Consider the following 25096-nt stretch of genomic DNA (forward strand, 5'->3'; position numbering starts at 1 on the left):
CATTTAGTACTCATTCTGCAGTCTAATTCAGATTATACCTTAAACTCCAGGCTGATTTGGAAGCTCTGGTAAGAGTTTTTAAGAGGTTCAAATGTCATGTGTGAAAAGCCGTAAAACTTTGGGAAATTTACCATCAGACCTGTCAGACACAAAGGTATATCACTTTCTATTACAGTCATAAAAACATTTCAGCATTGTTACATGGTAAAAGAGAGAGAGAGAAATAATTGACAGCACAATTGAGTTTCAATTTCAACAAACCATCATTATGGCGATCAGTGTTTGCATTTCAGCAGCTCATTTGCATATAATAGGACACACCCCAAAACAAATTTTTAACACATATAAAAAATATGAGGCAATTTTTTTTTACTAATTTTAAACTGTATGTTTTGATAATCATTCTGAATCTGATCTCTAATAAAATTCCTTTACAAAAATGCAATTATTTTAGTTTTTTTCAATATTTTTTAAGAAAAATACCCATATTTAAGAGTTTATAAGCAGGGGAAAAAATAGATAGGATGAAACGTTTTAGAAGAAATTTTTCCTGGAAGGCATTTTGTGAAACTTTTGTGAAAATTGCAAAAAATGGCTGTCACACTGCAAAAAATTATTTTCAAGAAAAATTCTTAGTATTTTTGTCTTGTTTTTGGTAAAAATATCTAAAAATTCTTAAATTAAGATGCCTTTTCTTAATGAGCAAAACGACCCAAGAAAATAAGTAGTTTTTAGACCAAAAATATCAAATTTAAGTGATTTTGTGCATAAAACAAGCAAAACAATCTGCCAATGGGATAAGCAGATTTTTCTTGAATTTAGTGTTTAAGAGAAATTTCCAAGATTTTTTTGCTTACTCCATTGGCAGATTTTTTTGCTTGTTTTAAATTTGATATTTTTGGATAAAAAATAGACTTATTTTCTTGGGTTGTTTTGCTCATCAAGAAAATACATCTTAATTTAAGAATTTGTAGATATTTTATTGAAAACAAGACAAAAATACTAAGAATTTTTTTTCTTGAAAATATTTTTTTGCAGTGCAGGAAATGAGTTAAAAAGTCTTGTAAAATGTCCCCTGTGAAATGTCCACTGTGCAGACTTTAAGCGACATCTAGTGGTGAGATTGTGAAATGCAACCACTGCTCACCCCTCCCGTTCGAAACACATAAAGAAGCTACGGTAGCCGCCACAGGACAACACATGACAAAACATAATCTGTAGTGTAAAAAGGCTACTTCCATGTAAGTGGACCTGCGGTCGAGGGCGCTCGATTTATGTACATATATGTAGCCCATCATATGTGTGGTTCATTTTTTCAAAATATGTGTTCTGCGCTTTGAAAGGTCCTGTGTGCATCACGTGTCTTGTCAAAATAAGTGCCTGCTGCAGATGCGTCTAAAGAGTTTATGATAAAAAAGATGCTTGCATATGCCAGAAACTCACATAATCTCATGCATAATCACAGTTTACTGTTAAGGAAGTGTCTTGCATGTATTTTGTAAACGTGAGCGTCTCTTTTGTCATAAATGGTTTTGACGCGTGTGCAGCAGGCACTTATTTTGACAAGACACGTGATGCACACAGGATCTCTCAAAGCGCAGAACACATATTTTGGAAAAAGGAACCACACACATGACACTCCGAGCACTTATTTTGAATTAGCGCATCCTCGGATGAGCAGTCACGAGCCGCCACTGCCTGCGGTGTATGTAGATAAAAATAGCCCTTATAAGGTTATTAAAGCAATACAGTTCATTATGATAGGCCTTTATACATACCACTGATAATATAGTTATATATATTATATTGCATTTCTGTCAAGAGATCCTTCTAAAAGTTACACATTGCACCTTTAAAATATTTTTTTCCTCTTTACTGGTTAGGACACAATCTCAAACTTTAACCTTCAGCGCAGAAGTCTCCCTGTCGTCCGAGGTTACAGTGACATCGCGAGCCGCCTGTATCATAATCATTGATGCAGAAGCTGTCAGGAGGGCAAACGGTCTCATCACATAACACATCATAGACCCGCGGCTGTTCTCCTTTCCACGGGGTCAGGGTCGGATTTGGAGATTGCACGGTGGTGGGTGGGGCAGTGATGTGCATCACAGTGGGTGTGGTTGTAGTGTGGGTGGAGCTAGCAACTGTTGTCGTGGTAACAGGTGATGTTGATGTGGTCCACGCTATTGTAGTTGTTGAAGTGAAGCTGATATTTCTGGATGCTGGTGTGCGCATCCGGTAAATAACATTTCCGTTTGCGGGAGTCCCGGTGCGGGAGCGGAGCGGAGATCGCATGTCGCTTTCCCTACCGTTAGGAAATGACTTCATCTGCAATAATTTTGTAGACAAATGCAAAATTAAACGTTGTCAAGATTAAATAAGTTTTAGCACGTTTCCCACTGCACATCCTTGCAAGGCCTACAAAAATTGTGTCACTTTTTATTTGGTTGATTTTAATTTTCTATAAAACATGAAAATTTCACTACCTTCTCGATTAAGATGTCATAATCCGTATCATCACTTTCAAACTGGTTTTTAGTGTCAGAGTTTGAGATAAAGACATCATAATCTCCACTCCCCATATCCACAGGACCTGTTTAAAAAAATATTTTTTTATTTGACATTTTTATAATATATATTTTATTTTTCAAAAACATTCGGTTTATTTTCAGTGTTAAATCGGGCTTTTAATCACAGATCTTCAAAGCAGTCTCACACTTTGGACACTGTAGTATGATATACAGCAATTTTACATCACTATTCACAGATTCAAAGGATGAAAATTGACATTTTAGTGTGTAATTTCATCCACAAATCAACATATCTATTCAAAACAACCTACAAATAGCTTACAGTTATGGGTATACAGAGACAAGTGGACATAAAAAAGAGACACATGTTGTAATGGAGCATCTTGTTTTAAGTTAACAGTGGTTCATATTTCGAGAGTTTGAACCATTAATCTTCACCTTATCTTCTGCACCACTAAACTCTGTATTGTAACTTACCGTGTGTGCGTACTGGGCTGTTAATGGGACTGGGAGGACTGATGCCATACACATTAACAGCTCTGATGACAAACTGATATTCTGTGTCAGGGTTCAGACCTTTGAGAACCATTGAGTTCGACTCTACAGCCTCTCTGATGTACGTCCATTCAGTGTCCATCTCAGGCCTAAAACACACACACACACACACACACACACACACACACACACACACACACACACACACACACACACACACACACACACACACACACACACACACACACACACCCGCGCGCGCGCGCGCACGCACGCACGCACGCACACACACACACACACACACGCACACACACAGCAAACACAAACATCATTAAACCTTGATGAGAGTTTTGTTTTTACTTATCAACTCGCCAAGCCAGATTATGTGGCACTATATTTAAACAGATCTTAAGTTTCATGTTTTTACATTTTAGAGGCCCAATAAATTGGCCGGATTATGTAAAGGGTTCTTAATCTATGAAGCAGACTATCCTGGGTTTACCCGGTTGGGTGGGAGTGGGTTATGTTCAGTCTTAATCTGATAAAGGCCACAGTTCCTTGACTCCTGTTGTCAATGAGGATTACAAACTTGCTAATTTCACACACACAGGCCCGGATTAACACAGTGTAGTGCCCCAGGTTGGCCACATTTGAAGTCCCCCCCAAAAAGATTTTACAGTTTTTTTCGATTGCTAAACGCCAGTGGGCACAACTGGAGTCACATGTGCAAAACTCTAACTACAGTCTGCACAGCAGCAGTTCATGTGGACCAAACTCTAGTTCGTTTTTCATTGCTTGAACACAGTTTTCAAAACTTTACACACTTATCTCATGACTTTAACCACAACCTGCACAACACTGTGGATTTACAGCACTTTGTTCAAATGCTAACACACTGCTGTCAAAACTGTGAATCACACATTCAAAACACAATTGATTTCAGCCTTGTGCCTTTCAAACACTGCTGATTGCAATTTCATATAAATATAAATTCCAATTTCATATATATATTTCATTTATATATAATATTACCTTTCATGTACTTTAAGTTTCTACCTTTTTTCTCATTACTGTAATTCCGTAAATTACTACAGACAACTGAAGCAAACTGCTAATTTTCATTTACCCTAAAAAATTATGATGTTCTAAAAAAAATATTGTGATAAATCAATAAATAAATCATTCTTTAAAGAAAACATTACTTGGTGTGACATCACTGAAATTGTTAAAACTGTAAAGATATAAAGTTAGTATTTTGTGTATTGGTGTTTGATGTTAGTGTTTTTCCTCTCAGTGTGTTGTGAGTGACAGTGTGTGTTATCTCAGTGAGGGTTGTGTTTAGTGTTTGGCTGCACGGAGCTGTTTTGAGCCATATGTTAAGAGTTGTGCTCAGGTGACTTTTGGTAGTGCAGACTGTAGTTAGAGTTTTGCACATGTAGCTCCAGTTGTGCCCACTGTCGTTTAGCAATCGAAAAAAACTGTAAAACTCTAGTCATTCAGGGTTCCAGACGAATTGATGCGTCATGCAAATAAGCGGTTCAAACCTGATCGCGCATTACGTATTTTTGTCATGGGTTCTACGCACATGCGCGAGTACTTATAAAAAAAACATTTTGGTCACAGTCTGGAGCCCTTGGTGCCCCTTATTGCCTGGTGCCCCAGGGCAGTCTATGGATATCCGGCCGTGCACACACAAACACTGTAAGTGGATGAACACTGTATTCCAGTCAAAACACTTATAAACCTTGCGATTTAAAGGCTTATGGTTAAATGCAAAATTTGCTGTATATTTACATATTTGACATTTGAAATGTGGTAAACTGTGATTACGTATACTGCCTTAATTTTTTTGGTTTAATCAACTCAGATTTAAAAGTCATTTCAAATTACTGTACTATTATTTATCTTGACAAGTGATGAGTTGTTATAACTTATAAAATATCGTTGAAATAAGTACACTTCAGTTGTAACAACTCATCCCTTGTCAAGATAATAGTTAGTTGCAATGACTTGCAAATCTGAGTTGATTAAATGTATCAATTTAAGGCAGCAAAGTATTTTTTACAATGTAGAAATGTGAATTTTAAATGTGAGACTCTGAAACGGAAGGCTTGTCTGAAGCGTGGCCAACAGCCAATCACTGTGGCCGCAACACAAGCTCCGGTCTTCCATAAACGTAATTGGCTGGCTCTGCCTAGGTTATTTGCTTAAGGCGATATGATTGGCTGACACACGCGTTGCCGCTTGAAAAGTTGAGAAATGTTCAACTTCTGCCGCGAGCAATGGCACTGACGCGGCGCCGACGGATCCACAATTCAGTTCGCCAACGCTTGACGTCACCCATTAAAAGTTAAATGGGAAGCGTCAACGCTTACGCCCCGTGTGAATGCGGCGTGATAGTCTTTATGCCCAGCTGCACTACTTCCTGAACTTCAGCCAGCTCCTTGTTTCCTGTCTGCCATTATTGGACAAACAGAAACGTGTAAGTGTATTTGATTTGAGACTTGTGAAGTTTTAGCGCAGTGTCGTTGCTAAGAAACGCTCTCTTGTTTACCTTTGTCTCACGTGCTGCAATCCGCGTTTGTTCTCGCGTGTCCTCGCGTGCTTTAGTGTATTACAGTAAATACAGTAGTAGTTTCGGCCATTAACGTGTTGTTGATTGTTTTTGGGCGTGGCCTGCTGAGTTTCAGCCCACATTTGAAGCACTTATAAAAACAGTCAGTCCACCGTGGCAGCGGTCGCGTGCAGCCCTCGTCGTGTGAAGACCGAAGAGTGTAAAGACCATCGACTCTACCTGCGCGACTCCACCGAGCAGGGACACCGACTGGGCACTTAAGTATTGCACTTTTTGTACTAACTTTTTCTATTTATCTATATAGCACTCTTTTTCCTCTCTTTTACATTTCCTATTCTTATAATTTTACTATGTGCTTTCAAATCTCTACTGTCATTACAACTCGTAAATCTGTTGTATCACGTCGCCGTGGGAGAAATATTAATAACCTCCGCACTCTCCCACCTTCCACTATTGCCTCACTCTCTCTTCCCATTGGCTTATGGAACTGCCAATCTGCTGTCAACAAAGCAGATTTCATTACTGCCATTGCCTCACATTCTGGCCTTTCTGTTTTAGCACTTACTGAGACATGGATTAAACCAGAGGACACGGCCACTCCGGCTGCCCTCTCCAACAACTACACTTTCTCACACAGTCCTCGCACAACAGGAAGGGGTGGAGGAACTGGTCTGCTCATCCCAAAGGACTGGAAATTCCAACAGCAAACCCCCTCATGTGACAGCAACTCTTTCGAATCGCATATTGTTACTATCATCCACCCTACTAAAATGCATTTTTTAGTTATCTATCGCCCCCCAGGTCAACTTGGACACTTCTTGGAGGAGTTAGACGTACTTCTGTCTTCATTCCCTGAGGATGGTACTCCTTTAGTAGTACTTGGTGACTTCAACATCCACCTGGAGAAACCACAGGCAGCTGACTTCAACACCCTGACTGCGTCGTTTGACCTCAAGCGAGTCCCTACTTCACCAACACACAGGTCTGGTAATCTTTTAGATCTTATCTACACACGCTGTTGTTCCACCTACCACACCCAGGTCACCCCACTTCACACATCTGATCACTTCCTAATTACTCTCCACCTCGACCTGATTCCCCCTGTCGCTACATACGATCCCCCATTGGTCACGTTCAGGCGCAACCTGCGCACGCTCTCTCCCTCCCGCTTATCCTCTGCGATTGTTTCCACGCTGCCCGCTCCCAGCCGACTCTCTCTGTTAGATACTGACAATGCCACTGACACACTTTGTTCCACTCTTACATCCTGCTTAGACACATTATGCCCTCTGACATCTGGACCGGCCCGGGTCACACCTTCTGCTCCTTGGCTAACTGAGGTTCTCCGTGAGCATCGCTCCACACTCAGGGCTACAGAGAGGAAGTGGCGCAGATCGAATGATCCTTCTGATCTCTGCCTCTATCAGTCTCTTCTTGCCTCCTTCTCCAAGGATGTCTCCTCTGCAAAGACCCTATACTACCATTCAAAGATTAACAACTCACCTGACTCTCACACTCTCTTCAAGACCTTCTCTACCCTTCTTTGTCCCCCTGCCCCTCCACCTTCATCCGACCTAACGGCTGATGATTTTGCTTCCTTCTTTGTGAAGAAAACGAAAACTATTAGCAGTCAGTTCTCCGAGCCGCCGCTTCTTGCGCATTCTCAAATCCCTGAGACATGCTCCCTTCCCTCCTTCTCTCTCCTATCCGAAGCAGATGTTTCCAAGGTCTTGGCTTCTAATCATCCGACTACCTGCCCGCTAGATCCCATACCCACCCATCTCCTCCAGGCCATCTCTCCGTCTGTTATCCCTGCTCTCACTCACATTATCAATTCATCCCTTTCCACTGGCACCTTCCCTGTAGCATTTAAAGAGGCCCGGATAACCCCGTTGCTGAAGAAACCCACTCTCAATCCTGCTATGCTAGAGAACTACAGACCCGTTTCTCTTCTTCCCTTCATTTCCAAGACTCTTGAACGCATTGTGTTCAACCAGCTCTCCGCTTTCTTCACACAAAATAACCTCCTGGATAGCAATCAGTCTGGATTCAAAAGTGGTCACTCCACTGAGACTGCGCTGCTATCAGTCATTGAGGCCCTAAGGCAGGCAAGGGCAGCCTCCAAATCATCTGTGCTGATCTTACTGGATCTATCTGCAGCTTTTGACACCGTCAATCACCGCATCCTCCTGTCGACTCTCATGTCTATGGGTGTCACTGACACAGCGCTTTTATGGTTCAAGTCGTACCTCTCAGATAGGTCATTTCGGGTATCCTGGAGAGGTGACGTCTCCGAACCCCAACGTCTAGATACCGGGGTCCCTCAAGGCTCTGTGCTTGGACCGCTGCTCTTTTCGATATACATGACATCCCTGGGCTCTGTCATTCGGAAACATGGCTTTTCCTACCACTGCTATGCAGACGACACTCAACTCCACTTGTCGTTCCACCCTGATGATCCTACGGTTTCTGCCCGCATCTCGGCATGCCTGAGGGACATCTCACTCTGGATGAAGGATCACCATCTCCAGCTTAACCTTGCGAAGACAGAACTGCTTGTCATATCATCCGAACCAAAGATTCAGCACAACTTTTCCATTCAGCTAGGTTCCTCGACCATCACGCCTTCCAAGACGGCCAAAAACCTGGGAGTGGTCATTGATGATCAGCTTAGCTTCACGGAGCATGTTGCTAGCACCGCTCGCTCTTGTAGATTCATCCTCTACAATATTAGGAAAATTAGACCTTTCCTAGATGAGCATGCTACGCAGGTCCTGGTCCAAGCTCTTGTCCTGTCCAGGCTGGACTACTGCAATGCGCTACTGGCAGGACTTCCAGCCTGCACGACCAAACCCTTACAGATGATTCAGAACGCAGCGGCAAGAGTGGTCTTCAATGAGCCAAAGAGGGCGCACGTCACTCCTCTCTTTGTCAAGTTACACTGGCTTCCTATAGCAGCCCGCATCAAATTTAAGGCTCTGCTCCTGGCCTTTAAAACCACCACTGGGTCAGCACCCCCTTACCTTCGCTTGCTTATAGAGCCTTATGTACCCTCTCGATCACTGCGCTCTGCCACCGAGCGACGACTTGTGGTACCATCTCAAAAAGGGAAGAAAACACTAACGCGTACCTTCTCAGGAACTGTCCCACAACTGTGGAATGATCTGCCGGTCGTGACACGATCAGCTGACACTGTAGCTGTCTTTAAGACTCGGCTAAAAACCCATCTCTTCCACCATTACCTAACTTCCTAATTACAGATTTACTATCTTTATTTAGTTACCCTTCTCTTTATCTCTTTCTCTATCTACCTTCCTCTTTATCTAAAAAAAAAAAAAAAACTACTAACATACCCTTGGCTATGTATATTGTGTTGGACTTGATGAGACTATTTCCAGTGCACTTATGTATTGCTGTCTTATGTTGCCATAATTGCTTCTATTGTTTACCTCACTTGTAAGTCGCTTTGGACAAAAGCGTCTGCTAAATGACTAAATGTAAATGTAAATGTAACTGATTAATTTCAGGTGTGTCTGATTATTGTTGTTGTGACTACAGAGGTCAGGCACACCTGGATTAATCAGTTTGTTTGTGACTACTGAGGTTAGGCCCACCTGGATTAATCAGTTTGTCCAATAATGGCAGACAGGAGACAGGAGACAAGGAGCTGGCTGAAGTTCAGGAAGTAGTGCAGCTGGGAATTTGTTTCCCCTTGTGATGTCAAAGGGGGATAATACCGCCCCTCAATCTGCACTATCCAACCATGGCACTGCCAGAGATAAACTCATTTGCATGTTAAAGGACACACCCAATAACTGCAAATTTTTGCTCACACCTACAAAGTGGCAATTTTAACATGCTGTAATATATTATCTATATGATATTTGGAGCTAAAACTTCACATACATACATACTGAAGGGACACCATTTAATCTTAAATCTTAAAAAAAATATTGTAAAATGTCTCCATTAAGATGGTAATGGCTCTACTGAAAAAAACTGGTTTTAGCTGGTGTAATAGGCTGGTTTTAGAGGGGTCTTGGACACTTTTAGCTAATCTTAACTGGAAGACCAGCTGACCCTGAAGTGGCTGGTCTAAGGTGTTCCTCCAAGCCTGGCAAAGCTGGTAAAGCAGCTTTTTCCAGCATGGTCAAGCTGGGGGGTCAGCTGGGGGGTCCAGCTAAAAAAAATGGTCAAAACCTCTCGTAAATCAGCCTGCTAAACAACCTTATCCAGTTCAAACCAGTCTGGGAGACCAGCTTAATCAGCCAACCAGATAAGATGGTTTTAGTTGGTCTTTTTAAGTAGGGGGGAAACAGGAATTGAAACTCTTTCAGTATTAAATTGTCAACTTTTAACAATTGTAGTATTGTAGTAATTTGAAATCAGAAAACATACAGAACGATATTTCTGAAGAACTGTGTCACACACAGATACATCATTAGTCGTTTTGTCCCCCGGGGCCTGCGGTCATATAAGGGCTGTGTTTGATGTTAACTGTGCAGTGAACTGAATGGGTTGGTTGTGTTCGAGCACAGTAAGAAATGCATCGGCCCTTTGATTCCACCGGATATCAGACAGGAAAATGGTCACATGAAAAACATACATCAGTCTCTCTAGTGTACACGCTAAACTTTCAGAATGTTCATTGTTCAAAATGTCACATTTATCATTCAGTCAATGCATTTTGATTCCCCGAAATGCACTTTTTTCCACACATGCTACTGTCTCTTTAAGACTTCTTTGTAAATGATCTCTGTTAATGCACACAACAAAGTGAATGGACAGAGGCTGTCATCAGTCACTCACGGTATACTTAACATCTCTCTTTGTGCTCTACAAAAGACAGAAAGTCAAATGAGGGTGAGTAACCGTCCCTTTAAAAAAAGCTACATCGCATCCATTCGGTCCATAGAGACACATTCATTCAAATAAAGCACTTTTACCTGATATACGCCACTAGGAAGTACAGCACAGGTGCGCTGTCATCACTCTCTCTGTGTTGCCATGACAACGCCAGCTCTGTGTCTGACACGGCGACCACGTCAGGCTGCGTCGGAGGTGATGGAGGCATGCACGTTTCTGTTATAGAAAAGATTTAGACAAGGACAAAGTAGTTATGGTTTTATTAGGTCAATGAAATGATTATTGATATAATTTAAGAACTGTGTTTCGGATTTGCCAGATCACCGTGTGAGGCAGTGCTGATATCTCTTGGCATGCTGGGTCTGCCCTCACCCGCCCATCCAAACGCCCCGACACTGACACGATACCGAGTGGCCACCTTCAGGTTCCCTATCACAACATCCTAGCAGACACACGAGAATCAGTCGATTGTAATGTACTGTATGATATCAATAAATGCAATACAATTAAATCTACTCACAGAGTTTGCTTGTCCATCAAACTGCCCCTGTAAAACACAATGCAATCGATTGAGGTATATTGTTATAGGGGAAGCTCATTAAGAACTGTATAAAGCCCATATTTTACTCTTTTAACATATTTATATAATTGCCGTTAAATAAAGTTAATCACTTACCGTTGTGAGCATTTCCAAACTCAAGGGCACTTCCAGGACAACAGTAGCGCTGACCGGACGATTATTTCTCATTTCTGTGTAAAACACCTAACGAATGAAATAAACCACATAGCGCCTCAGGATCTTTAAAAGTTTAACTTGTCATGCACATACATCAGTGAGTAATCAAGCTACCTGGTTAAAGGAATACACCACCATTTTTCAATATTTTACTATGTTTTTACCTCAACTTGACGAATGAATACATCTCTATCTTTTTTCAATGTGTGCACTTAATCTTTGTACAGTGCCTTGAGAATGTGTTAGCATTTAGCCTAGCCCCATTCATTCCTTAGGATCCAAACAGGGATGAATTTAGAAGCCACCAAACACTTCCACTGTTTTCCATATTTAAAGGCTGTTACATGAGTAGTTACATGAGTAAGTAGTGTGGCACGAAATAAAACGTGAGAATTTTTTAAGTGCGCAGTAACATCATCACTAACCCGAGGTCAAAGTGCTGAAAACTAACTGCTCTTCCGCCATACAACATCATTCTCATTTTTTATCCGCTTAAACAATTGCCATGTTTTTTTTTTGTACCACCATACTTACTTGTGTAAAATATCGAAAAAACTGTGGTGTTTTCCTTTAAAAGCAACAGTAAACAGTAAATCAGCTAAAAAAAAATATTTTTGCACCTTGTCTAATTTACTTAAATGAAACAAGTTAATACAACACAATTTTTTATTTTTTTTGTCTCAACCTATTTTTATAATGTTCAATCTGCTTAAATTTTTAAAAATTACATGAACTCAATAATTTTATATTGGGACCACATTAATGATTTTTGTTGCTATTACTTACTGGGCAGTGAATATGTATTTCCCAGCATGCTTTGCATGCAACTGCCTTTGGAGAGTATTTTTTTAATTAAGTGTTATTTTATGCATTTTTAGGTATGAGAAAGACTTTATAGTGTTTAATGTTGGTTTATCTTATTGATTTACAAGATTTTGTGTTATATTTTTACGAATTGTTTGGTTACCATCGTGCAGAAGAGTGGTGCTTGTGGTTAAGTTGTGGATGTGACATACATACTTATTTAAAAAAGCACTAACTGTGTTAATGACTGTTTGAAGATCAGTCTCTTTTCACATGTTCATTCAATGTGTCATTAGCATGCTAACGATTGGTTTAACTAGACTTTCTTGCTTGCATGAACTTGTTTTGTCTTTGTTGAACAGACCAGAAAAAAATGCATGGAAAAGTTTTCCTAACCTAAATTTAGTTAATTGAACAAGATAATTTTATGACCAATATAAATATATTTATTAAGTTGGTGCAACAAAAGATTATTTGTTTAAATTAACTTATTGTATTCTTGTTGTACAAGCCTAATCTTATTTTGTGGAAAAGTTTTCCTTAATTCAATTATGTTGATTGAACAAACTATTTTTTTGAGTACAGTTAAAGGGGAAAAAATTAATTAATTAGTAAAAAAAACAAAGGAAGAGAGAAAGAGAGACAATTGTAAAGTGTGATCCTGTCTGTCTTCATGCAATTTTGACATGATCTTAGTCAATATTAAATATATCAAGGTTATATTTTCACAGAATGTTCTTTACATTATGATTTAAACAATAAATAAAAATAAAAAAATGTCTTTTCTGGGTTTTCACAGACTGGGTCACAAATGATTAAACTGTTTTTTGAACATTGTCTAGTATTGACATATAACATTACAAAGGTAGAGGACTACAGTATTTACTGTGAGATATTTTTTCTGATAATTGGTTAACACAGTGAACCCTGGGAATCAAAAATCAATGTTTTACAATCATAGTAGTATGTCAGGATAAAAGTTTATATTTCAAAAGGTAGCAATTTAAAACAGATAAAACATATTTATTTTTAACTAGTGTCAGCAAAATGAAACATTAGAAAAAAACCAAGAGGGAATATGATAAAGTGAGAGATTTGTACCTTATAGCCTGTAATAGTACTGACGTGTCTGCGGGGCATTTTCCATCGAACACTGAACGCAGTGCAGTTCACCGTCTCCAACTGAATATCCAGAGGTGGACTCAACCTTTCTGATAGGACAGAACAGACGAATCAACGTATTAAATATGACAAACATATTCAAATGTGAGCCTAATGCTACACAGAAAATAAAAGTAAAAAATGTTTAAAAAAAAAAAATTGTCAGACAGGAATGCACGATATTGAAATATATATAATAACTTGCTAAATAATGTGATACAGTACGATATGCAATATGATAATACTATATGTCTATAAAAACAATTAAACTTCGACTATAACTATAACTTATATTACACCATAGTTTAATATTTCTCGCAGCTCAACTCAAGAGTGAAGCAAAGCAGAAAGATTTCAGATGATGCACATTGACAAGGTCATTTCTAAAATCTCTCATTCAGGATGAAAACCATGATGCCTACATCACTAATGGACTGTGTGTATGTGTACATGGGAATGTCTTCATGTCTCTATAGCTCTCATCATAGAAAGACAACAACAATCCTGTCTGAAGCTTTTCCATCTCCAGTGAAATGTGTCTTATGGAGCTTTGGAAAGGTCAAGGACAAAGTTGACACCTATTTCCACTTACACAGGAATATTTTATTGAACAATTAACCTGCAAACAGATTATTATTCGACACATCAACACCCCCTTTCACATTTACAAGAATGTTTAAAAAAAACGTAGGTCAAAATGTGTTTTTTATTATTATTAACAAAACCCAAGCATTTTTTTTTAGAAATCGAGAAGCAGAAGTATGTAGAACAATTCATATTTGATTTTACAATAAAATTATGCTTTCTGACACCAAATCAATTCACTTAAGGAATATACAAACCAGACAACTAATTAGGCACTATAAGCAAAATAACAACATACTATGGTCTGAGAAAATATGTGTTTTAAAAAAAAAAACCTTGGTAAAATAATAATATTGATTTGGCAAAGTGACTGAGAGTCGAGCTGACCACTTAAGATCCATGAAATTAAACCAGTTTTACTTTAATGAATTTGCTGAATTTGAACTTGATCAAGTGCATCTGGCAACATAAAGGAGATGCACAGTAGATAACGAATTTTCAGATGGTACCGTCAATCTTCTACCTCATTATGTGTCATGATTAAAAAAAATGTTGAAAAGGGTTATTTCAGAAAAAGCTATGAAAGAAACGGGCAATTTTCCGTAAAGAAAACTACTTTATTAAAAGAAGATGTGTATAAATGTTTGTCCTTCCAAACATGCCCTAGCAGTACACAGCATGGACTCAAAACTAAAAACAGACAAATTAAACACAACAAAACCTATAAATGAGATTTTATTGAGTATTTCATTTGAGAGCAACCTAGAGCTATGTTGATATCATTAAAGTATTGATCTTTAGAGGACAGAAAACTGGGAAACAAAATTGAAATTGATGTTAAAGTTTGTGCAACACAAAAAAAAATCTTCAATGGCATATCAGAGCAAATTTACAACTTAAAATCGATGCACACAAATGTGAAAAGACACCAGACAAAGATTTATTTCAGCATAAACAGACCATGTTTAGGGTATTTTTAAAATCAATCATCTTAAAATCAAAACTAAATAGATTTTGTGCTCGCAGACTTCTGTTTGTGTGTGGCTATGCTATCTTTTAGTCTTTTAATAAAGACTAGTGGTATCAATATTATTTAAGTATCAATATTACCAAAATGACCATAATGTATAGGCATATACTGTTCATACTGTATTTCACCTGTGCATCAGTCCAAACTAATCTGCAATTATTAAAAGGATTATTCCAATATAATGGCCCCAAAAACAAAAATATTTAGACACGAAATCCACACATGAAATATTTAATGATTGCATTAACTAACAAAAAGCCAAAAACAACTGAAAGAAAGCTTGCGCAATCCCAATAGTCTAACCCTTCTAGCAAAACAAAATAGAAGTAAATTAGGTTGTAATGATAACTTATAAAGGCGTATTGGGCACATTTTGGGTAGGCCTACACGATTAACTACAACAACACATTCATTTAAATCACAATGTTTAAAAAGTAAACGCAAAAATGACATTTATATTTATAAAGTTAAAGCATTATTTGTTTGACATTATATTTTCCTTATGTGCACTGGAAAGTTTAAGTTTACAGAAATGTATGGCGCGCAACTGTATTAATCTTATTATCAACATCATAACGCATTAACAATAGGTTACAAATAAAAAAATTAAGACAATAAAAAGAATATTAAAAAACAATACTCACCCGACTTTTGTCCTCCCGACCTTTTTGCGCACCGCACAGCATTAAGCATCCATATCACTGAAAGAAGGGTCACTGCTTTCACCGGGCGCATTTTAAAAACCCGTCTTGCATCAATCCGACTTTCAAATGGCGCTATTCCTCATCAATCGAGAATACAGCTGTATGGAAAAGGCTTGTTTTTTGCATGCACGTTGAAGGCAGTCTGAAGAGATTACTGTATGAAGCTCAAACGCACGTTTACTTTATGGCACCCAAGAGCCCAAACAAACGGGACCAACCCCTACAAAAGTTCTGGTAAAGAGTCACAGCATTGCAAAGCAGCTATCCAAAGACTGAGACGCGTGTTTCTTCTTGTTGTGGAGTATTTTAAAGAAAAGCAGAACGACTCTGTGAGATAAGAGGATAATGGCTAATCTACAGATGGACACTTGAGCTCACTTCAGTAACACTGACCAATATAGACACACAGAGACTCCTCGACAGAGAATACAATAACAGAGACTGAAAGATGACGAGTATAAAGTTTAAAAGAGACGGATACATAATAAAAGTTTTATGCATTATTCACAGAGAAACTTTATGGTAGATGTATTACAAATAAATTAACTGCAAATGTATACCAACAGATTTATCTTAAACAGCAGAGAGATGAGGCACACTAATACCTGTAATTGGCCGGCAGATGGCGACATGTTCAAATGTATATCTATCTGTACATAGGTATAAATGTACAGTATATGTACAGTATAACAGTATAATTTTAATAATATAATAAATAATATACCACAATAATATCAGCACGTTTGTAAAAACGACTTGCTCTGACGTATCTAAAAATATATCAGTGCGAGTGTTGTGTCTCAAGATGCAAATCAGTAATGTTTATTTATAAACTAGCCTATGCTTTTAAAAATGACGTAAAACTTACTTAAAGATAAGGCCTAGTCCTGGTTTAAAATAATCCCTGTCCGGGAAACCACCCTACAGTATTTTTAATTTTATATATCAGTGCGGGCCCGAGCCTTTTAGGGGCCCTAAGCAGAATTTGTTTGGGGGCCCCCCTCACCAATTTTTTTATAAAAAAATTAAGAAATTACAAACATTTATAAAAAGAAAAAAATCCGAACTGTCACACCACTAGCTGCTGCTGCACAACTTAAACATACTGTAAATAATCATGCAAACTTACCTTTATCTTGCTCTTTTTCTCTTCTTCTGTCCTTTTCTTCTTTTTCTTTTCAGCACCAGAGGGATACATAGCCTACTTTTTTTTGTGACATGGGAAGTGTCAATTCAGGCGAGGTCTCTATATTGCGCATGACTCAAACGCTAGGACTGCAAATCAGATTTTTTTGTCTTGCATTAATTATTTATTCATTCGTATTCATTCATTAATTCATTTATATTACTTGTTTAAGGTATTTAATAAAAAAAACGATTAGGGGGCCCCCTAGTGGCCACGGGGCCCCAAGCAGCTGCTTAGTTCACTTATGCCTCGGGCCGGCCCTGTTATATATGACTTTAATATTTGTTGATCTTTGCTAATTTCATTGCCAAACATTACATTTATTAATTTAATAAAGAAATGCAAGAAATTAAGTACACCCATGATTGTATGGGCAGTTGGCCATATTCAGAAAAAAATACACTTTTTCTATAACTGCAAATCCTAAAAAAAATCCTAAAAATACATAAAAATGTAAATGTATCTGAGTATTCTTGCAGGTTAGTTGTCACCAATAATCCACCAAACATCCACATACATTTTAAAGGAATAGTCTACCCTTTTGCCATACTGTAAAACTTTTCACTGTGAATTTACAGTAAAATACTGGCAGCTGGGTTGCCAGCCGTTTACTGTATTTTTACAGAACCACTACTGTAAACAACATTTACAGTCTTGCACTGTAATTGTCAGATACAGTATAACGCTGTAATTTATTTATTTTTACAGTATACACTGTAAAACATTACACTGTAAATTTACATACAGGCAGCTATATTGCCAGCAAATTACTGTATTTTTACAGAACTATAACCCATTCTGTATTTTACTGATATGCCACTTTTAAATTAGGAATTTATATTATATGTGTAACAGTAACAATAGTCTCAAATGGAAATTAAATACATAATACACAAATACAAAATTCTCAGAATATAAAACTTTATTTTTTAAAAGCAAAGGCCATAAAATTTACATAAACATGTTTGCTGAAATGTCAGCTGTATGCATTACAATTAATAAACAGTTGACAGAACAGTTATGAATTATGAGAACATTAACAATCAAGTGATCTTATTAACTTTCAAAGAATGGAAATGTTTCAAAATATTTTAAATGATGCAAAAAAAGAAAGTCAGGAGGGAAAATACATGAAAGGATTACTCTACTTTCTTAATAAAAAATCCGGATAATTTACTCACCCACATGTCATCCAAAATGTTGATGTCTTTTTTTGTTCAGTCAATAAGAAATTAAGTTTTTTAGGGAAAACACTCATTGCTTTTTCTCAATTTTAAAGACTTTATTGGACCTCAATAGTTTACAGATTAAATGCAGTTTAAAATTTGCTGTTTTGATGCAGCTTTAAAGGGCTCTAAACGATCCCAACCAAGGCATAAGGATCTTATCTAGCAAACCATCATAATTTTTATTGAGAAAAATAAAAAATAAGTACTATAAATCCATAACTTCTCATCTTGCACTAGCCTTGTGTCCCACCAGCGCAATCTAACGTAATGCTTAAGCATGTTAAAAGGTCACACGTGATGCATGCAAAACTACCGCCCCAGTGTTTACAAGCGTGGTGAAAGAGGAACGTTCAGACGTTGTTGTATGTGGAATGATAACAATTAATGTCTTTATGTCAGTTTGTTGTTTAAAATGGTCTGCAAGTGTGTGTTTCACATTTGTGATGCGTGACCTTTCGACATGCCTATGCATTACATGACGTCACGTTGGCGCGTCCACGGCTAGTGCAAGATGAGAAGTTGTGGATTAAAAGTGCATATTTTTTTTCTTGTCGAAAGTTATGATTTTTGCTGGTTAAGACTCTTATGCATCAGTTTGGATAATTTAGAGTAGGGCTGCAAGATAAATCACATGCGATAGTCATGCGCATCTCATCACCTGCTTTCAGATGGAGCAGCTTTTACTAGACAGAGTAAACGTAGTTCACTGACAAGCAGGGCCATATCGCATACATATTATTAATGCAAATTTTGCCCTGATTGTCAGTGATCTATGGCTTTGTGTAGTACATGCTGCTCCATCTGAAAGCAGGTGATGGCGATTTACTACTAATCAAAGAACCGGCTTTACTGACGAGATGCGCAATGACAATCACATGCGATTTATCATACAGCCCTAGTTTAGAGCCCTTTGAAGCTGTATGCGCCCTTTAAACTGCATTTAAACTGTAAACTGTTGAGGTCCATTAAAGTCCACTATATGGAGAAACATTCTGGAATGTGTTACTCAAAAAAACAAAATCAAATTAATTTCTTCTTGACTGAACAAAGAAACACATAAACGTTTTGGATGACTTAGGGGTACGTAAATTATCAGGATTTTTTTATTAAAGGAGTAGTCCACTTTAAAGATGGGGCCCATTGACTTACTTTTTTTTCCTACTATGAAAAGTCAATGGACCCCTTCTTTAAAGTGGACTACTCCTTTAAGAAAGTGGACTTTTCCTTTACTGTATTTTCCCTCCTGACTTTCTTTTTTTTTTTTTTTTTGCATCATTTTAAAAGTGGATTAATTCTTTAACATAAGCATATTGGATGAAATGCCAGCTGTACGTTTGTATTTCAATTAACAGCACATCATTAACAATGTAGGAAACTTTATTTCCTTTTAATTCAACTACACTGGATAGTGGAAGTGTCTAAACGAAATTGCATTTAAAGTCTGTAAGTCTAAACGAAATTGCATTTAAAGTCTGTAAGTTTTCTAAGAAGAGTGAAAACCTGTGGATTCACTGTAGTGTTCTTTTTCCCTTTCTTCATCTTTGATCCACGTTCCAGGTTGATGTAGAGAAATCATCTGCAAGGCAGAAAACAAACACGAACAATTACTATTATGTTGATAAAAAAATTTAATAAGTCTTCTTATTTTACACAGTAATTAAAAAACAACAAATAAATCTGTATTAATAATTGTGCAATTTAATTGAATTATTTGGTTTAAACAGAAGTAATGGGGGAAGATCAATATTCTGTTAAAAACAACAAATCACTGGTCAAAATGGAAATGTGACATTACAAGCATAAAGGTGACATTGTTTTGTAAAGGTGTAAATCAAGTTGCAGGCATAAGAAAAAAGTTTGGCAACATTGAACTGTTAATCTTGAGCGTAATTCATGTCTTGTAAAACTTCATATTTAGGCTAAATAAATATAAACTGTATTCATCTGACCTCAGTTTTTCTGCATTTACACGTTTGGCATGGATTTTTGGGCATTCTTTCAAAAATACAGTTTTATGAACGGTAAACACAAATGAATCACACAGAATCTGTCTTAGTGTGTAAAATAAACCAGTTTTTATAAAACAATTTCCTGAAATAACTCAATATCTACTGGGCTACCGGATACTGAGACAACTACTGCCGTTATTCAACCAATTATAAAAAAGAAAACAACGAGTTATTAAAAGCCTCATTTGATAGCCACGCCTTTCCACACGCGCTAGCAAGCTCAAATGAGTGAGAGAATTATGACAAAACTGTGAATGTCAGGTTATTTCAGGAAATAGTTTTACCATCTGTTAGGGTGGCCATTCGTGCCAGTTCCGCTGGACACGTCCCGAACATGTTTTCGGGTTCGTTCACCGTAAGTCGTGTTGGTCGACCGCATATCTCATCAAGGTTTAATATTTCGGGTTTAATTTCAGAAAAGCAATCTTAAAAGAAATAAATCTTAATTTTCTAATGTATTTTAACTGAAATGTGAGCACCTCAATGACGTATGCATTCGAGCAACGCGACTTCCGGAGAACGCACCCGAAAACATGTTCGGGACGTGTCCGGCGGAACTGGCACGAATGGCCACCCTACCCTCTGTATGCAACAAATCATTTACACATTTAAAAGTGGTTTATTTTACACACCGAGACAGATTCTGCGCAATTAATTTGTATTTGTCGTTCATAAAATTGTGTTTGCAAACTTGCAATGCTTTTGGCAGTATTTCAGCACAAAAACCATGGCAAAAGTGTAAGCGGAGAAAAACTGAGGTCAGATGAATACAGTTCATACTTACTTATTTAATGTAAATATGAAGTTTCAGTTTTACGCTTTGCATCTTGATGCAGACCTTCACAATATGTAAAAAAAAATCATTTTAACATATGAATGGGAAATGTGTATCTAACCTCTGAACAAACTCATGGGTGCATGCCACCGCTTCCTGATCCTGGAGGTTAAAATTGTAGAATGAGGGAATCAGCGTTGCAAGAACAGAGACAAAGTTGCCCTGCTCTCCTTCACACATAACCTGACCGTCCATGCTCAACATCCAGCGCTGGTTGCTTAGAGACGGACCTGAAATCGACCAAAACAAAAAAGATAAAATATTTAAAATAAAATTTGTTTCTATTTTTGTGATGTTATTTAGCCATTTTTAAAATATAACTATTAAACATAACTTGAGCTCTACCAATGCAAATACAGATATTAGGTTAAAATGTGTATATTACAGGACAATAAACATACTACAGTATATTGTACGGGTACTGTATACAGTACCAGGCCAAAGTTTGGACATGGGAAGTAAGTTCAAACTTTTGAGTGGTACTGTATATAGAAGTATATTACATACATACTATACATCAAGTTCAAGTTCAAGTTCGTTTATTTCTATAGCACTTTTTCACAGTTCAAGACTGCCCAAAGTGCTTTCCATAGTGGCAATAGATCAAGACATCAACAATAAAACCACATTTATAAATAACAGGGAAATAGAAAACATAGACACAGTGCTAATTTAAATCATGGTATAATAAAACACCTCATCAGTATGAGGTCCATCAGTGCCTCCTTAATTCATGTCAGTTGACAGAACTCAGAGCATCACCCGTCAGTTGACTGAGTGCAACAATTACAAAAATACAAAAATGTATCACAGCAGACAATTTAAAACTCAAATCAATAAGATCTAATACAGCAGACAGATTGAAGGTCATATCAATAGGGAAATCACTTGTATCAGTGCAAAGAATAACTCATGGCGATTAAAAATGAAAAATGTTCAGCTAAATTCCATAGGCCAAGGAAAATAGATACGTTTTCAGTAAAGATTTAAAAGTGCTCAGGGAAGGTGCAGCTCTTATATAGCTTGGAAGACTATTCCATAAACTAGGGCCTATAATTGAAAACGCTCTATCTCCTCTGAGTTTTAATCTGGCAGCAGGGGCAATAAGCAAGCATTGCGAGCTGGAGCGTAGTTCTCTGGGTGGTGTATATGGACTAAGCAAATCTGATAGGTAGGGAGGAGCCTGGTTATGAAGGCATTTATATACAAACAGAATGATTTTAAAGTTAATCCTGTATTGCACTGGTAGCCAATGGAGGTCACGTAGAAGAGGGGTCACCAAATTTGAGTGATAATTGCAAAAATATGTTAATCAAACACTTTTAAATGACGTGACAACAAAGTAATGGAGGTGGGGGTTACAATTTAACTAAACTTTAATAACTGAGGTAAGTCTGACATCATTTCACTTATAATAACTTTAAAATACAAATAAAACTATATTTGTGATGAATGCAGGCTACAACCACTACGTTTTCATATCAAAGTAACTTAACTTGGTGTATATTTGAGAACAAGCTGAAATGTTTAGTTCTTTACGTGTATTACTTAAGCTAAATCACAAAGCACCGACAGCAACATTGTGTTGTTTTAGGGCAATTCACATTATCATGTTTAGTCGTCAAAAACGAAAGAATTAACAGACAGATAAGTAACAAAAACATCTTTATCAACGTGTCGTGTGCTGTCTGTTAAGAGTTTAGCATATTAGCGTAACTTGTGGAGTGACAACAACGCAGCTCCTAAAAATAGCCCACTCGTGCAGACCATTCAGAAATGCAATCGAATACAACAACAGTGTCTTACCGTGTCAATGATGCTCAGTCAATCAATCCTCGTTTATCTTCATCACAGACACATTGTATTCTCCCCGTCGTCTTGCTGCATGCATAATCCTCTCATTTCTGCCGCGCCGTCGTGTAACTTTTTATTGTTCCGTGTACGTTTTCACATCACAGGCAGCTACAGTGGCGTGTTTACCATTTTGGGGGCCCTAAGCAAAGTCCAAGAACCGGGGCCCCCCATGCCCCAGCATTGCCCAAGGTTTTTTATTTGAATTGCACAACCATAATATTCAGTATATATGATACATGATTCTGACTGATCTAACAAACTGAACTAACAAACACAAGCAAACAACAATGTAAGTTGGTTATTGCTTGAATTTATGGATTGGAATCACATAACTCTCATGTTTATATTGCAAAAACAAACTTACTGTGAGATACAACAAGCATATATGAGATTTTAATGACAATGATGAGATACAGAATATGATTTATGTATTTTCGATGTGATTTAAACCCCTGCGTGTCTTTATCACGTTTATACCTCTACGAACGTGAAACAAAAGATGCATGTCACTGATCAAACCAAACCACCAATCACAGGTGTGAAGCCCAAAGTCTTTAAAGTAAACTTGACCATTGAGTGAATGTTGTGCAGTTACGAGAGCATAGAGAGAGTCGAGCAAGCGCTCATTCCAGCACTTGTGTGGCTGGATTTGTGCACGCTAAGCAGAGTTTTGCTCATGAAGTAGCCTATATGTGCCCTCGCAAGGATGTGCAAATCTCTCGCTTGCGCGTGCTTTATCCGTACCTTAGATTTGGGTCTGAATAAACATAACATACTTTCGCACACCTTGTGGCTAGTAGGGGCCCCCAAGCCCGCGGGGCCCCATGCAATTGCGTGGTTTGCGTGGTGGGTAAACACGCCACTGGGCAGCTATAGATTAAAAGTTGAACGCGTTGTCTTCATATCGTCGTTTTTTATATGAATAACCAATCCTAACAAATAAAGGGCGTCCGAACTTCCGAAGCACTAGCTCTGTAAGCTTACATTCAAATATTGAGCGCGAAGGAAATCAATCCCACAATGCAATGCTTTTACAGTATTATTCTGTATTACGAATTTTGCATGCTGAAAACAGGACAATTCTGTACATTTACAGACATTCTGTAAATATTTTGTAAATATACAGTCTAACACTGTTTTTTGAAAATACAGTACAATACTGTTAGAAATTCGCTGTAAATTTACAGAAAAGTTTTACAGTGTAAACTATGTTATTACCTCAACTTAGATGAATTAATACATACCTATCTTTTTTCAATGCGTGCTCTGTACAGCGTGTTATGAATGTGTTAGCATTTAGCCTAGCCCCATTCATTCCTATATTACCAAACAGGGAAGCCACCAAACACTTCCATGTTTTCCCTATTTAAAGACTGAGGGAGTTATACCAGTAAGTATGGTGCCACAAAATAAAACTTTTTTTGGTACCATAGGAATGAATGGGTCTAGGCTAAATGCTAACACATTTATAACACGCTGTACAGTGCACGCATTGAAAAAAGATAGGTATGTATTCATTCGTCTAGGTTGAGGTAATAACATAGTTTAATATGGCAAAAGAGTAGACTATTCCTTTAAGTTGAGAAGCAAATAAGAACTTAGGGTCACCATGACCTCAAAAACCTCAAATATAAATAGTATATTGGGAGATTTGGGGGTTAACCAGAATGCACAGTGGCTCATCTCTAAAAACATGCATTTCAGTTGAACTGTAGTAACCAAAATGTGTGTAGTGTGTAGTAAAAGTGTGAGGTTTAAAGTATGACTAGTCCTGCTCTCCTCCCTGTATGTTGCGTGTGATTTTGATTTAGTTGATTCATCATCTAGACTTTGCACTATTGACCGCACTATCCATGTAATCCCTGTATATTCTGTTCATTGATGTTGACTCATGAACTCCAACAAGGTTTAAAGGACCAAAATCAAACTGTGAACTCACAAAAAAATCCAACTTAAGAATGTTCACCTAACAAACACAACAAAGTATATTGAACAAAGTTTTTTGATTGAAAAAGTCCATTAATTATTTTGTGTATATAGTACTGAATAAGATTATCCCTCAACATTTTGCTAACGAATTTGGATAATGGTTTTTAACGTGACAACTACACAATTGTGTTCGTGTGAAACCGAGTAGGAGTTATGATCTGTGAAATTGTAAAACATTCCATGAGTTAAATCCCCCAACCTGCTATTAAACATATGACGGTTGATTTCGTTTAACAATTTATACATTTTTTATTAATCTAACGGCAAATTTTTTTTTGTTGAATCAACTCGGATTTACAAGTCATTTCAACTTACTATTATTTATCTTGACTAGAGATGAGTTGTTATAACTACAGGTGAGTTGTTAAAACTTATAAAATTAAGTTGACTTTTCTCAACTATATTTTATAAGTTGTGACAACTCATCTCTGTTGACATGACTTGTAAATCTGAGTTGATTTAACAAAAAAATTTAAGCCAGCAAAGTATTTTTTACAGTGCATGGAC

The 25096-nt window shown here is 37.5% G+C and overlaps 1 protein-coding gene across 1 annotated transcript in view; it reads right to left on the reverse strand.

The window, feature by feature from the left end:
• egflam (EGF-like, fibronectin type III and laminin G domains) overlaps positions 1 to 16001 on the reverse strand; it is a 29618-nt gene extending 13617 nt beyond the window's left edge. Inside the window, exons 1-10 of the mRNA XM_065251013.1 lie at positions 15428 to 16001; positions 13109 to 13218; positions 11144 to 11230; positions 10988 to 11014; positions 10792 to 10909; positions 10548 to 10683; positions 3009 to 3175; positions 2487 to 2593; positions 1905 to 2328; positions 39 to 139 (exon numbers count right to left, since the gene is read on the reverse strand). Of these exons, the coding sequence (XP_065107085.1) occupies positions 39 to 139; positions 1905 to 2328; positions 2487 to 2593; positions 3009 to 3175; positions 10548 to 10683; positions 10792 to 10909; positions 10988 to 11014; positions 11144 to 11230; positions 13109 to 13218; positions 15428 to 15518 (1368 nt within the window). The 5' untranslated portion in view covers positions 15519 to 16001. The remainder of the gene's footprint in view (positions 1 to 38; positions 140 to 1904; positions 2329 to 2486; positions 2594 to 3008; positions 3176 to 10547; positions 10684 to 10791; positions 10910 to 10987; positions 11015 to 11143; positions 11231 to 13108; positions 13219 to 15427) is intronic.
• Positions 16002 to 25096: the final 9095 nt, after the last annotated feature.

Source organism: Paramisgurnus dabryanus, chromosome 5, assembly GCF_030506205.2.
Source record: "Paramisgurnus dabryanus chromosome 5, PD_genome_1.1, whole genome shotgun sequence".
In the NCBI taxonomy this organism is placed as follows: Eukaryota; Metazoa; Chordata; class Actinopteri; order Cypriniformes; family Cobitidae; genus Paramisgurnus; species Paramisgurnus dabryanus.